This window comes from Podarcis raffonei, chromosome 2 (genome assembly GCF_027172205.1).
Source record: "Podarcis raffonei isolate rPodRaf1 chromosome 2, rPodRaf1.pri, whole genome shotgun sequence".
Taxonomy (NCBI): Eukaryota; Metazoa; Chordata; class Lepidosauria; order Squamata; family Lacertidae; genus Podarcis; species Podarcis raffonei.
The window spans coordinates 102,471,637-102,486,976 of NC_070603.1; the positions used below are offsets into that span (position 1 = coordinate 102,471,637).

General features: G+C 44.6%; 1 protein-coding gene across 22 annotated transcripts in view; it reads left to right on the forward strand.

Moving 5' to 3' along the window:
• Positions 1 to 14,294, forward strand: part of CADPS (calcium dependent secretion activator) — a 340,568-nt gene extending 326,274 nt beyond the window's left edge. For all 22 annotated transcript variants that reach the window (XM_053378320.1, XM_053378321.1, XM_053378327.1 and 19 more), the window contains 2 exons: positions 8,316 to 8,420; positions 13,009 to 14,294. In XM_053378320.1, coding sequence (XP_053234295.1) covers positions 8,316 to 8,420; positions 13,009 to 13,188 — 285 coding nt within the window. In that variant the 3' untranslated portion in view covers positions 13,189 to 14,294. The remainder of the gene's footprint in view (positions 1 to 8,315; positions 8,421 to 13,008) is intronic.
• The last annotated feature ends 1,046 nt before the right edge of the window (positions 14,295 to 15,340 follow it).

Consider the following 15,340-nt stretch of genomic DNA (forward strand, 5'->3'; position numbering starts at 1 on the left):
GCCCTTCACTACAAGCTTTCTGCTAATTTGAGGCAAATGGGTATTTTTGACACTAAATAGGGCAGTGAAGAATCCGTGACCTAGAAAAACTCCATTCCGAGGCAGTGAGAGGAAGAAAATATTCTTTCAGCCGGGACTTTGTAAGACCTTTGTGAATGACATAAAATAGTTCTGACTAAACTGCACTGGAGCTTTTGCTTAATGGGTTTGCAAAGCAAAGGGGGAGGACTTTTCCTGAACATCTTAACACACACACACACACTTACTTTAACTCCCCCCCCCATAAAACTTGTCACTTCAGATTGCCATCAGCCACCACAACAATAATCATTTCATGCTTATTGCTAATTGCAAGCACAGCTGAGGCCCAGCGGGGGTCTCCTTGCACAGTCCCAGGCCTTTATACCAGCCTCAATCTGTTGTATGGCACTTGTTCACACACACACACACAAAAGCTACTAGCAAAGGCAGAAAGAGGCAGAGTCACAGGTTCCTTGTAATCCTTCTGCTACCCTGCTGACAACTCAGCCCCATAAGCATTCCTGATTTTGTCCAACTCTTTACAAAGGCCAGAGTGACCTTAAGCTACTAGTATGTGGGCTTCTCCTCTTCTTCTTCTCCTCCTCCTCCTCCTTCTTTTTCTGTTTTTCTTTTCTTTCTTTTCTGAATGGAGAATACAGCTCCTTCAGGTGCATTAAAGAAGCAGGGCTGCATCTGGCTTCTGAGATTCTGTTTGCAGCACCCCTGGAGTGAGCTGCGGCTTCCTGTAACATGTAAAATTGTGAGTGTGAACTCAAGGTTCATGGCAAGGAACAGGAGGTCAGGATCCCATTCAAACCCACCAAAAGGAAATGGGAGTTTGCAGATGTTCTGGTGGATGTGTAATGACACCACCTCCCTCGAAGCGCAGGAACCCAGTGCGGGTTTTCATCAAATGTGCTGCTGCTGCTGCCGTCAATGTGTGTTACTTTGCAGATTTATTCATATCATTTTTCTGTCTCTCTCCCCCACCCCCACCCCAAATGCAGCTTACATATATATTCAGAGATGAAGTTCAGCAGCTCTGCAGACACTGATGTTGACAGGTCCAAAAAATACATCTCAGGGCAGGGCTGGGAATGCCCTCCATCCAGTCTGAAACTCTAGAGCAAGTGGCCCATGGGGGTCGTTTAACCGGCCCATGGACCCCTGCCACCTACTTGGTCGGCTCCTGGGCGCTGCGCTAAACTGGCGCAGAGCAGAGCAGGGACCGCCTTTTGCGATGCTGGCTGGATTCGCATTGGCTGCAGGTGCACGCATCCTCCGCACTGGAAGGAGCACCGGAAATAGTGTTTGCGCGCACGCACACACACACACACACACACACTGGCCCACCGCAGCATCTGCGGGACCGTGAACAGCCCCAAGCCACAAAAACTTTACCGACCCCTGCTCTAGAGAGCTTCAGCCAGTCAAATGAGACAATGCTGAGCTAGATGGACCAATGGTCTGGCTCCGTATAAGGCAGCTTCCTGTGTTGCTGCCTACTAGTGGTTACTTTTAGGAGCTCAGGGCCTACTACCCTCTACTATCCCAGCCTGTATTTGAGCAAGCTGGCATTCCCAAAGTGGTGCCCTGCAGGGCTGTTGCTGGGTTCATAGAACACTCAGGGCACAATCCCCTTACACAAATGTGCTAAGTTTAAGGAAGTTTTTAATGTTTGGTGTTTTGCCGCTTTTTTATATATTCTGTTCGGAGCCACCCAGAGTGGCTGGGGAAACCCAACCAGACGGGCGGGGTATAAATAAATTATTATTATTATTATTATTATTATTATTATTATTATTATTAGTCAGGAATAGCCAACGTGGTGCCCTTCACACGGTCGGATGCCAACTCCCATTGACCCCAGCCAGCGTGACTAAGAGTCACATCGGCTACCCCTGTGCGAAGTTAAATGTATAGACAGAAATGCAGGGCTGTGAGAAAATTAAAAAGCTGGGTGGATTTTCATGCTGATTGCTAAAAAAACAAAAGTTTCAGATGAATGTGGAAATGGGACAGGATAGGGTTTGCAGTGAACATGTGCCAGAAATAGAGCAATCTGCCCATCCCTACAGCTTAGCAGATGTGCTTAGGGGTCTATCCTTCGCCACTGAAAGTGGTAACAATTGGCTACTAGCTTTTCTCTGGTATGTACTGTGTAAGTGGAGCACCCCTGACTCACCTTAGCATTATATGGTTGTGATCTTATATTTGTTGTTGTTGTTTAGTCGTTTAGTCGTGTCCGACTCTTCGTGACCCCATGGACCAGAGCACGCCAGGCACCTCTGTCCTCCACTACCTCCCGCAGTTTGGTCAGACTCATGTTTGTGGCTTCGAGAACACTATCCAACCATCTCATCCTCTGTCGCCCCCTTCTCCTTGTGCCCTCCATCTTTCCCAGCATCAGTGTCTTCTCCAGGGAGTCTTCTCTTCTCATGAGGTGGCCAAAGTACTGGAGCCTCAGCTTCACGATCTGTCCTTCCAGTGAGCACTCAGGGCTGATTTCATTAAGAATGGATGCGTTTGATCTTCTTGCAGTCCATGGGACTCTCAAGAGTCTTCTCCAGCACCATAATTCAAAAGCATCAATTCTTCGGCGATCAGCCTTCTTTATGGTCCAGCTCTCACTTCCATACATCACTACTGGGAAAACCATGGCTTTAACTATACGGACCTTTGTTGTCAAGGTGACATCTCTACTTCTCAAGATGCTGTCCAGGCCTGTCATTGCCCTTCTCCCAAGAAGCAGGCGTCTTTTAATTTCGTGGCTGCTGTCACCATCTGCAGTGATCATGGAGCCCAAGAAAGTAAAATCTCTCACTGCCTCCATTTCTTCCCCTTCTATTTGCCAGGAGGTGATGGGACCAGTGGCCATGATCTTCGTTTTTTTGATGTTGAGCCTCAGACCATATTTTGCGCTCTCCTCTTTCACCCTCATTAAAAGGTTCTTTAATTCCTCCTCACTTTCTGCCATCAAGGTTGTGTCATCTGCATATCTGAGGTTGTTGATATTTCTTCCGGCAATCTTAATTCCAGCTTGGGATTCATCCAGCCCAGCCTTTCGCATGATGTATTCTGCGTATAAATTAAATAAGCAGGGAGACAAAATACAGCCTTGTCGTACGCCTTTCCCAATTTTGAACCAATCAGTTGTTCCATATCCAGTTCTAACTGTAGCTTCTTGTCCCACATAGAGATTTCTCAGGAGACAGATGAGGTGATCAGGCACTCCCATTTCTTTAAGAACTTGCCATAGTTTGCTGTGGTCGACACAGTCAAAGGCTTTTGCATAGTCGATGAAGCAGAAGTAGATGTCTTTCTGGAACTCTCTAGCTTTCTCCATAATCCAGCGCATGTTTGCAATTTGGTCTCTGGTTCCTCTGCCTCTTCTAAATCCAGCTTGCACTTCTGGGAGTTCTCGATCCACATACTGTTTGAGCCTTCCTTGTAGAATTTTAAGTATAACCTTGCTAGCGTGTGAAATGAGTGCAATTGTGCGGTAGTTGGAGCATTCTTTGGCACTGCCCTTCTTTGGGATTGGGATGTAGACTGATCTTCTCCAATCTTCTGGCCACTGCTGAGTTTTCCAAATTTGCTGGCATATTGAGTGTAGCACCTTAACAGCATCATCTTTTAAAATTTTAAATAGTTCAGCTGGAATACCATCACTTCCACTGGCCTTGTTATTTGCAGTGCTTTCTAAGGCCCATTTGACTTCACTTTCCAGGATGTCTGGCTCAAGGTCAGCAACCACACTACCTGGGGTGTACGAGACATCCATATCTTTCTGGTATAATTCCTCTGTGTATTCTTGCCACCTCTTCTTGATGTCTTCTGCTTCTGTTAGGTCCTTACCACTTTTGTCCTTTATTGTGGTAATCTTTGTACGAAATGTTCCTTTCATATCTCCAATTTTCTTGAACAGATCTCTGGTTCTTCCTATTCTGTTGTTTTCCTCTATTTGTTTGCATTGCTCGTTTAAGAAGGCCTTCTTGTCTCTCCTTGCTATTCTTTGGAAATCTGCATTCAATTTCCTGTATCTTTCACTATCTCCCTCGCATTTTGCTTGCCTTCTCTCCTCCGCTATTTGTAAGGCCTCGTTGGACAGCCACTTTGCTTTCTTGCATTTCCTTTTCATTGGGATGGTTTTCGTTGCTGCCTCCTGTACAATGTTACGAGCCTCCATCCATAGTTCTTCAGGCACTCTGTCCACCAAATCTAAATCCTTAAACCTGTTCGTCACTTCCACTGTGTATTCATAAGGGATTTGACTTAGATTGTATCTTACCGGCCCAGTGGTTTTTCCTACTTTCTTCAGTTTAAGCTTGAATTTTGCTATAAGCAGCTGATGATCTGAGCCACAGTCAGCTCCAGGTCTTGTTTTTGCTGACTGTATGGAGCTTCTCCATCTTTGGCTGCAGAGAATATAATCAATCTGATTTCGATACTGCCCATCTGGTGATGTCCATGTGTAGAGTCGTCTCTTGTGTTGTTGGAAAAGCGTGTTTGTGATGACCAGCTTGTTCTCTTGACAGAACTCTATTAGCCTTTGCCCTGCTTCGTTTTGATCTCCAAGGCCAAACTTGCCAGTTGTTCCTTTTATCTCTTGATTCCCTACTTTAGCATTCCAATCCCCTATAATGAGAAGAACATCCTTCTTTGGTGTCACTTCTATAAGGTCTTGTAAGTCTTCATAGAATTGGTCTATTTCAGTTTCTTCAGCACCAGTGGTTGGTGCATAAACTTGGATTACTGTGATGTTAAAAGGTCTGCCTTGGATTCGTATCGAGATCATTCTATCATTTTTGAGATTGCATCCCAGTACAGCTTTCGCCACTCTTTTGTTGACTATGAGGGCCACTCCATTTCTTTTACGGGTTTCTTGCCCACAGTAGTAGATGTGATGGTCATCCGAACTGAATTCGCCCATTCCCGTCCATTTTAGTTCACTGATGCCCAGGATGTCAATATTTATTCTTGCCATCTCATTTTTGACCACCTCCAACTTACCCAGGTTCATGGTTCTTACATTCCAGGTTCCTATGCAATATTTTTCTTTACAGCATTGGACTTTCCTTTCGCTTCCAGGCATATCCGCAACTGAGCGTCCTTTCGGCTTTGGCCCAGCCGCTTCATCAGCTCTGGATCTACTTGTACTTGCCCTCCGCTCTTCCCCAGTAGCATGTTGGACGCCTTCCGACCTGAGGGGCTCATCTTCCAGCGTCATAACTTTTATATGCCTGTTGTCTTTGTCCATGGAGTTTTCTTGGCAAGGATACTGGAGTGGCTTGCCGGTTCCTCCTCCAGGTGGATCACGTTTGGTCAAAACTCTCCACTATGACCTGTTCATCTTGTGTGCCCTGCTCGGCGTAGTTCATAGCTTCTCTGAGTTCTTCAAGCCCCTTCGCCACGGCAAGGCAGTGATCCATGAAGGGGGTGATCTTATATACCTGGAAATAAGTCCCATTGAGCTTAGTAGGACGCCTGATCAGACATCCCTAGGCTTCTGCTGTTAGCCGCACGTTTTTAACGTAGCAATGGGCTCGTCCATATTTCTGATTGTCCTGTGATTTCTAGGCACGGATCCAATGACTTTTTCTGTTCCCCCACTTCTTTCCCCGGGAAAACCCACTGTTTACTGCTGAATTGGAACAAACGTCAATCAGGTTTTCCAGGGATTGACGTTTCTTCCGATTCAGCAATAAACAGCAGGCTTTCCCAGGGAAAACGGTGGGACAAGCTGAAAGTTACAAAGCAATCCTATGCATGTTTGTTCAAAAATTACTCCCAGGTAAGTGTGTTTAGGAGCCTTAAGTACTATAACTCACAAATAAATTAATGTTGGCAGGGGACAGTTGTGTTCAGCCTAGAGGGGCAAATCAGGTGGCAGAATGATACAAACCAGGCCGGTCCAACATGCAGGCCTCAAGGCCTTTTTTCGCGGCCCTCAGCAACATTTGATGCCCCCACACACACACCGCAGCCCTCAAGTTGACTTCCCAAAGCCAGGTAAGCAAAACGCTGGGCTTTGGGAAGGAGGTATGAGGGCTCTGAGAGGATCCTGCCTCCTTCTCAAATCCTAGTTAGCGCTTTCCCAACTTTGGGGAGGAGATGAGAGGGCTCAAGGACCCTATCAGAACTGCCTCACTTAGCCAGTTCTGGGAAGGCAGCGTGGTGGCTGGGTAGTGTCAAATGTTGGCCTTGCCCCCCATGCAACAATGCAGAGTGCAACCCGCAGGTTTCATGTTGAAGTACTGTTGCAGCCCACTTGGTATGAAAAGTTGGACCGCCCTGGTATAAATGGTGAATTGCTATTTCTTGGTTCCAGGATACCTTAAGCTGGAGTCTTTATATATCCTAGTCAACTTAGATCATTTGGAGTAGCCTTGTTAATTGTCCCCTGACATACATTTAAGCATTGCCGGTCCCATGTTGTTCCGACAGAGATTCAGCAGGCATTATTATTAATTTGCCTTTCACGGTGGTTTGTTTCATTGTATACATATCATTGGGCATCACCCTGATATTTCACGATACGGCAGCATGTACTTCCGTAAAGGTTTCATTTTTTTATTTTAAATGTTGACAGAGAAAAGCTTAACCATCTTTAACCGTCTGAGTTGAATCTGCACACACACCCCCAAAAAATAAATGCAGAAGAGCAGGAAAGCAAAGATGGTAATCACTTCATTCCTGGAAATGTTTGTAGCCACAGGCAAACGGTGGCGCTTTGGCTGTCCCTGGGACTGAAAAGGCCTCAGGGCTACATGGGTGGAAAAAGAACAAGCAGCGTGTATTAAACAAGAGATCCTCATTACCTTGGGATGCAAAGCCGAAGCGATAAATATTTATGAGGTAGCCTGTGCCCAAAAGCCTCCGAGAGAATGAGAACATTCTGTTTGTGACAGTCTGAGAAAAGGCAGAGCTGAGTAATTTAGAGTAAGTTACAGAACGAAAAACGTACCCTCTTGAATTGTGCAAGTCTAATAAGAAATGTGGGGGACTGCCTGACAACATAAGCTGTCACACCCCTACTCGGCTGCCTCAGGGACCCTGTTGTGAACTTGGCAGCCGAGGATACTTTTCAGCACTCCTTCAGAAAGGAAAATCCATAATAAGTAGATTTTGCAAACCACTCTCGCCCCAGTCCAAGGACTCTCTGATTATCACTGCAAGCAAGCATATTTCAATCCGCGCCTTGCCTGTGGTAGGGATACTGCTATGTGCTCACTTTTTCGGCATTCATTGGCAGCGGGGCTGGGCCTCCAAGCCTCTTTTTTCTGGCCTTTGGGACTATTTCCAAGTGACACCCCTCACTGACCCTGTTTCACATCCTCTTTGGGTGTCTTTGCCAGGCTGAAACTTCTCCTTGAACCCAGGCAATTCCTCTTACTTGCCTGGATGGAGAATCAAGAGATAGATGTGAATAGAAACCACACAACTGTAGAAAGGTAAAATGTGCCCTCATGGCTCTACCCACCACTGCCATGTGGCCCCTGGAAGGTTGGTTTATGGACTGGTTATTTAATTTCTATACCGGCTTAATATATAAAAAATATATCCAAGCACATGCAAAAACACAGTTACATGTAAACTGTTACATTAATACAAAGTTACACACACACACACACACACACACACTGTATAAATCAATATCAGTTCATTTTCATTCTGACACACCCTTCCTCTCAGCCTCCAGGTTCTCACCCAGGGTCCAAACTAACTCTCAGCTCACCCACAACAGTCTCACGGCGAGAAGAGTCCCTGGAAACCCTTAAAACACAATTAAAATTGTGTAGCTCCAGAGACAGATTCACACATGAGAAAGCAATGGAATCGTCTGCTTTACTCCTGTTCCACCTTCTGCAAATTGGGGGGTGGGGGGAGTTCTGTTTTCCCCACCCGAATAACAGAAGAGATATAGAATCGTAATGCAAAACAAAACAAAAAATGAGGATCATAGAATTGTAGAGTTGGAAGGGATCCGAAGCGTTGTCTAATCCAACCTGCTGCAATGCAGGAATAGAGGATACCTCTAAGAAGAAGAAAAATTCTAATGCAAGTTCTAGATCACGTAGTGAATCCAAGTGTGCCAGACAAGAGCTCCAGGACCTCAGTGGGCTTAAAAGTTCATTCTCTTCTTAGGAAGGAGCCTATGCTGGCAAACCGGCAAGGGAGAGTGGGGAGGCCAGACCTGATCATATCCAATTGCCTGTGTTCTGTGTTTTATACTTGGCACGTAACATATGCTCTTTGGCATGTTCCTCGGAAAGCTCTCGCTTCTTTTGCAGCAATGGTACACCAGCACCATGAACATGGTTTGCACCTGGCTGACAGACCGCATGGACCTTCAGCTCCACATCTATCAACTGAAAACCCTTATCAGGATAGTAAAGGTGAGCATGTTTTATTACGTCCAGGCTGTTTTGTTTCTTGGAGGAAAGAGATTCCGTGCACGAAAGAAATAGGAGGTCCATTGAAATCAATGGACATGACTAACTTGAGTCCATCAGTGTAGCAGCACATCTGCTCTGTGTTTAAGAATTTGGTTGGATCCAACTCATCCTTAGGTAAACATTGCTGTACTGTCTTGTTTTTCATCCTTGTTGTAGAGCTCGAGTTAACTGCACGGGTGTGGCTTCTGATGTTATCTTTGGTGGCATGAGATGAGCTGTCGCGTGGTGCGTTCCTGCGCCACTAGGCGACACCAGAAGTGTGACCACACTTTGGGGGAACCCATATAGCACAGGGACAGGGGACCCGTGGTCCTACAGATGTTGCTGGACTACAGTGTCTGTCATTCCTGTCATTGGGACCGATGGGGATTGGAGTCTACCAACAGACAGAGGGCCACAAGTTCCCCATTCCTGCTGCAGCGGCTTCTCAGACCAGCATTGCTCCAGTTCCTGGAGAGAGTGCGACAATGGCATAAGGTGGCTGCATGAGATGGGCTGCTTGTCATGTGATCATGCACATCCGACGACGCTAAATTATGCAGGAAGGAGTCGTACTGCACCCGTTCCCACACCACTAATTATAAAATCAGAAGGGGCCCCAGGCATGTAATACAATAGGGGTGTGCTAGCACTTGAAACAAGAAACATATGGGTACAATGCCATGCAGGATAGTGTCTGGGTGAATCACCGCCTATGTGGGTTTTGCTGATTTTCAATATGCCACTGCAATCCCTCAACCAAAACAGTTCCATTTTTCAAGTGGTTGCCGTGTTGCAGGGTATAAATCTAGCCTTGTTCCATTTCCTCAGATAGAAAATTGAGGCTGAAAGGTATTGACCTCCTGAAGACCGCCAAGCAAGTCCATGGGTGAATCTAGGCCCAACTCCACTTAGCTACTGAATTCTACTGGCAAAAGCAGATTCAGGAGGACATGTTGTGGGCACATCTCCAACGTCACTTTTTTCAAGATATTAAAGATTTATCCTACAGCATTTCCCTGTATCAGCCTTGCCCAACCTGGTGCGATCCAGACTCCAACTCCCCTCAGCCCCAGCCAACATGGCCAGTGGTCAGAGTTGAAGGGCACTAGGTTGGGGAAAACTGACCTATATGTTGGAGAGATGCCTTCTGCCTCCTGCTTGCTTTATCAAGTGGTACCAGTTCCCCATCCATCACAAATGTCATTTCTAACAGCTTGTCTCCTTGCCTGATAGGTCATATCTTTCCCTCCACCAAGGCCCAATGGCACCACGGGCATGACAAAGTTCAACAGAATCTCAGGTTAACAACCCCACACCTGGGGACCTGAAGGAAAAACGTTTGGTGTCTTGCCTTTGGGGGGGGGATATTGAATTGGAGCTTTTCAGGGGTGCAATAAAACCTTAATGGTCAGAATGCCTGGGACATTTAAAAAAGACCAATAACCCATAGGTCCACGATTGCCTTCTCCCACTATGGTCTCATTTGGTTTTCACAACCATTTCAAGTACATAGCTGAATCCCACAATCACATCACTTCCCAGGAAAGAAATTTGATAAACGTTAGACTAGTGGGGTAGAATAAAGGCAGGATTTGCGTTGTACCATCATATATAGCCCAGTTCAAATGTAGCAATATTGGGGTGATAAACAATGGTTTGTCACTGAGAATGAGTAATATGCCTGCATGTTCCCTCCTCACCCATCCTCTCTTCTCACACATCTAGCTTTGGCACTTCTAGCTTGTTTGAACCATAGTTTCCTGGGACAGTCCAAGAGGGAAATGGCTGTTTAATCACTGCCTACAAAGAAGTATATGAAACCACAGTTAATTTTGATGTCATGAACACTGAAGCATAATGAACTAGAATAAAAGTACCAGGCTGGGTGCATGAGGGCAGGGGGGAGGGGGTTGCACAGGTGCACAGTTAATTCTTGGACAGACAAGCCATGATTTATCAGCCATCATTTGCGGTTGTTGTTTTTTAAATAGACATATGTTTGATTACGCCCATTATTATTTTTTCCCTTTGGATGTTCACATTTGCAAAATTCGTTGGCTAAATTGTTACCACTGACTTCACTTTTAGTTTCTGTGCAATTACTATTGTAAATACAAATCTGAATTATGCATATAGGTAATTGAAATTATTTCTCTTACAATAGTTGTTTACAGCCTTTTAAAAGGGACTGCAAAGAGATAATAAGATATCCGTGTGTGTGTGTGTGTGTGTGTGTGTGTGTGTGTACTGGACACATGATAATTATTTCAGTGTGAAATCTCAGTGGCTTACATGAAATAATAAGATCACAGGGGGAGGTAAATACATATTTGATCATTTTTGGTTCTATGTGGTTCTGTTTCATTGAAGAGCGCTAAAATAGTAGAATTGTGTACTCTGAAAATCAAGGCATGAATAAATTACTAAAACGCTTTTAATGTTCATAAATAAAAGCGATAGGTATCAGCACATTATTATTATGTGTTAGTTTGAGGGGCGCCGAAAAGCACTCAAGGTGTCTTGTGCGCTGTTACAGCTATGCAGTTGCTCAAAAAAATAAAAATAAAAAATAACATTTTCTCTAGGCGTGCTTGCTATCCAACAAAACACCTTTAAACTGTTTCATGGTGTTAAATAGCATGTGAATTTTACTAATACTTGCATTTTTAAGTTGCAATTGTGTTCTGTAAAAACAAAGGGACTCTAAGCCTAGTCAAATACAAATAATAACTATTTGTGGACAGTGCAGTTTTGCAACTTATCTATTCTGTAAACAAACTACCCTCCACTTGCATGGGCAGAATTCTCTTGTAAGGGACAAGTGCAGGGTTGTCCAACCCTCTCTTGGCTCATAGTGTGGGGAGTTGATGCTTAATTTCCTCCCACCACCATCACCAATTCTCCCTAATAAATGGTGGTTTTAGCATGCTTTTCCCCAACCTTGCTTCTCCAAATGTAGAAGTAAGCCCAGCTAGGGGGCAAATGGCTGGGCGAGCATTTGGACAGGTGGTTTTGTAGACATAGGAAAAGCTAAGCAGCCTGACTTCCATCCGCTAAGGATGTATGTTCACATTAGCAGCAAGGTTCTTTCCTCATTGCCGCATTTCAAGCTGCATTTGCCTGGTGTTGTTCACATCAGAGAAGGGGCAAAGACGTACTCACCCAACACGCATGACTTTTTTGGTTTCCCTGCTGCTGAAACCACCCCAGAACTCCTATTCACCTGACAGACGCACAACAGCTAAAGTTTCTAGTTGTATGGAAGCTGGTTTGAAGGGGTGGTGGCCACAGACAAGAGTCTCCTCCCCATCACGCAGCCCGTTGCTATTAGTGACTTATGTTTAAGGCTGTACGGAAACGTGCAAGTTGAGTCACTAACAGAGGTTATGGAGACAGCAGAAAACGCAATGAAGCAATGGCACTTGGCTTTATCAATAAAAATGAGCCACACCCTGATTCCACTAAGAACAACAGGATGATGAACTCTATACACAAATGGGCAGCGGACAAGTCATTTCTGGCCCAATGCAGCAGCTGAGGGTTTGAGCACGTAGTGCTGATCAGATTGTCACCAATAGTGCCATATTGGGGGGGTGGGCAGCAGAAGACTGGATTTATTCCCCACACACGCACATCAGATACCGTATTTTTCGCTCTATAAGACGCACCAGACGACAAGACGCACCTAGTTTTTGGAGGAGGAAAACAAGAAAAAAAATATTCTGAATCCCAGAAGCCAGAACAGCAAGAGGGATCACTGCGCAGCAAAAGCAGCGATCCTTCTTGCTGTTCTGGCTTCTGGGATAGCTGCTCAACCTGCATTCGCTCCATAAGACGCACACACGTTTCCCCTTACTTTTTAAGAGGGAAAAAGTGAGTCTTATAGAGCAAAAAATACGGTAATTAACACTAAGAATTTAAGGAGAGTCCTCCTGGATCCGGCAAAAGGCCCTTTTCATCCAGATCCAGTTCTAACAGTGGCCAACCAGATGCCTCTATCTCTCTCCCTCTCTCTCTCCCTCTCTATACATACACACACACACACACACACACACACACACAGAGGACCTGAGCACAGCCCCACTCTCCTCAGAGTTGAGAGTCGAACCAACTGTAACAGATTACCAGACTAGGATACCCACAGTTGGATAGGGATATCCTGTACTATTACCGTCTTATTACTGGGTTGAATGTGTCGTAATAGTAATCAATCTGTGTGTGGTGTTGGCAGTACCAACTTGAACATCCGCTGACTTATAAAGAACCAAACTTGGCCTCTTGGGTCAGTGCCGGCTGATATTCAGAAGGCCAATGCTAGTATATGCCTCACAGTGTTTACCATTTGCTTCAGCAGCCCAGCTTCGGGGTAAGTGGGTTGAGAATTATGGCCAAAGACTACCTTAGGTATAAACATTCTCTAAAAGCGGGGAGGTGGGGGAGAGAGAACTGACTTGGAACAGATTTGCTGGTACGAACCCTACTTTGTCCTGTTTGTGATTTTTTTTTCTACTCCTCTTCTCCACAACGTGACCCCTCCCCTCCCTAGAAAACATACAGAGATTTCCGATTGCAAGGAGTCCTGGATTCCACCTTGAATAGCAAAACCTATGACACCGTGCGAAACCGTCTGACTGTAGAAGAAGCCACAGCCTCAGTAAGCGAAGGCGGAGGGCTTCAGGGAATCACCATGAAAGACAGTGATGAAGAAGATGAAGAGGACGATTAACTCTCCAGATCTAGAAGCCCCCCAACTTGGATGTAGCCTGGAAACCAGTGCATGTAATCTAGTCTGTTATTCAGTTTAGCCACATTAGGAAATTTTCTGTCTGCTCTAAATGCCCATGGAAAGTCTACCAATACAATTGCCATTTTAGCTGTGTGGTACTTAAGATTTAGCACCTCTGTTTCGATCCATTGAGTTTCCTGATTTCATATCTATATGTTCATAAGCAATATGGAACACCGTTGTTTAAAACTGTTAATGGGAAAAAAAACTGCATAGAAAACATGCTAGGTGTGTCCCTGTTATAACTAAAGTATAAATGATGCTTCATTAATGTACTATATATACATTGACGGTAAATTGTTGTGAAGACAAGTGAAACAAGTACTTTCATATCTTTGTTTCTCTCCTGTGGATGCCGATTGCTTCGAAACAGAGTGAGGCTACTACAAATGACACCTCTTTTGTACATTTGGGGGCGGTGGGGGGGTTAGGAAATGCATAAACTGGAAGTTGGAATTATTCCCGTTTAATAGACCCAAGCACTTTCCCTCCAAATATATACAGCTAACTTTGTAGAAGTGACATACCAATGGAATATAATAGTCATCCATATCGCCACAACGGGTTGACCTTCATCACCTTGTCCACATCACCTTGATTCAGAGCAGTTGTTTTATGTCCGCGTCTTTCCCCCCCTCTAAATGTTACACTTTTGTTCAGAGTTCCGATAACTGTGTTTGTAAAAAGGACAACTTTAATTACAATCTTAGACTATACAGATGTGTTTATAATAACGAGGATAATTATAATAACTAATAATGATAATAATAATAATGACGATATACGAAGATTTCTTTTGGTAGATTGTAACCATAATTTAAATCTCCTTTTGTTTTCACAATGGTTTTTATATCTTGTCATGTACATTGCATTTGGACCATTAACTTGCATGTCCTTGGGTTCCCCCTTTCCCTTCCAGAAGCTTTTATTTTCTGTGTAAAATAGTGGATCCATCTTGCTTTTTTGCCTTATACAAGCCAACAGTTGTAACAGTGTGAGGACTGTGGCTTCTCAATAAATAATTATTCAGATGTCCTAAGAATAAACGCTGGAGTCTTTTTATGTCTGCCTTAGGAAGAGAAAGCAAAAGATGAGCTAACATAAAAAACCACAACCAAATGTAAGAGCCCTAGAATAAAGGAATTTTCTTTTCACGTGGATGGGTTTGGGTTGTTTTTTTTTAAGTTGGAGGGACTTGTTTCCTGACTTACAAAAGCCAGAATTGTAGAAGCACCCTTCCCTGAAAGGAAGCCTTTCTTACTTTCTTACTTTCAAGTAAACCTGGATAGAAGCAGACAGCAAGATGTATAGGATGCAGCAACTTTCAGTTTCGTCATAGTGAGCCTTGCTAAGTTATCAAAGAAACAATGCAGGCATATGATTATTTTGAGATGTTTATTTGTTTGCTAATCCTTCCTCCCAAAGGAAGTCCGGTACAACAAACAAAAAAGTAGTAAAACAATAGTTAGTAAAGGTAAAGCGACCCCTGACCATTAGGTCCAGTCGTGGTCGACTCTGGGTTTGCAGGTGCTCATCTCGCTTTACTGGCTGAGGGAGCCGGTGTACAGCTTCTGGGTCATGTGGCCAGCATGACTAAGCCGCTTCTGGCGAACCTGAGCAGCGCATGGAAACGCCGTTTACCTTCTGACCGGAGCAGTACCTATTTATCTACTTGCACTTTGATGTGCTTTCAAACTGCTAGGTTGGCAGGAGCTGGGACCAAGCAACAGGAGCTCACCCCGTCGCGGGGATTCGAACCGCCGACCTTCCGATCGGCAAGTCCTAGGCTCTGTGGTTTAACCCACAGCGCCACCCGTGTCCCTAAAAAATTAATAGTTAGCATGAAACAAAAACATGTTTAAAACATGAAGAACATTTGAAAACAGTCGCTTAACTTCACAGCTGGTATTTTCAAGGTTGCTAGGTATAGGTATATATCTTTCTGCCATCAAATGCCTAGGCAAACAGGAATGTTTTCAAATTCCTACTGAATGCTAATAATGATGGAAACAGGCACACCTCACCAGGGAGGATGTTCTGCAAAGGGAGGGCCACTCCCAAGAAGGCCCTGTCACAGGTCAGGGCCAACTGG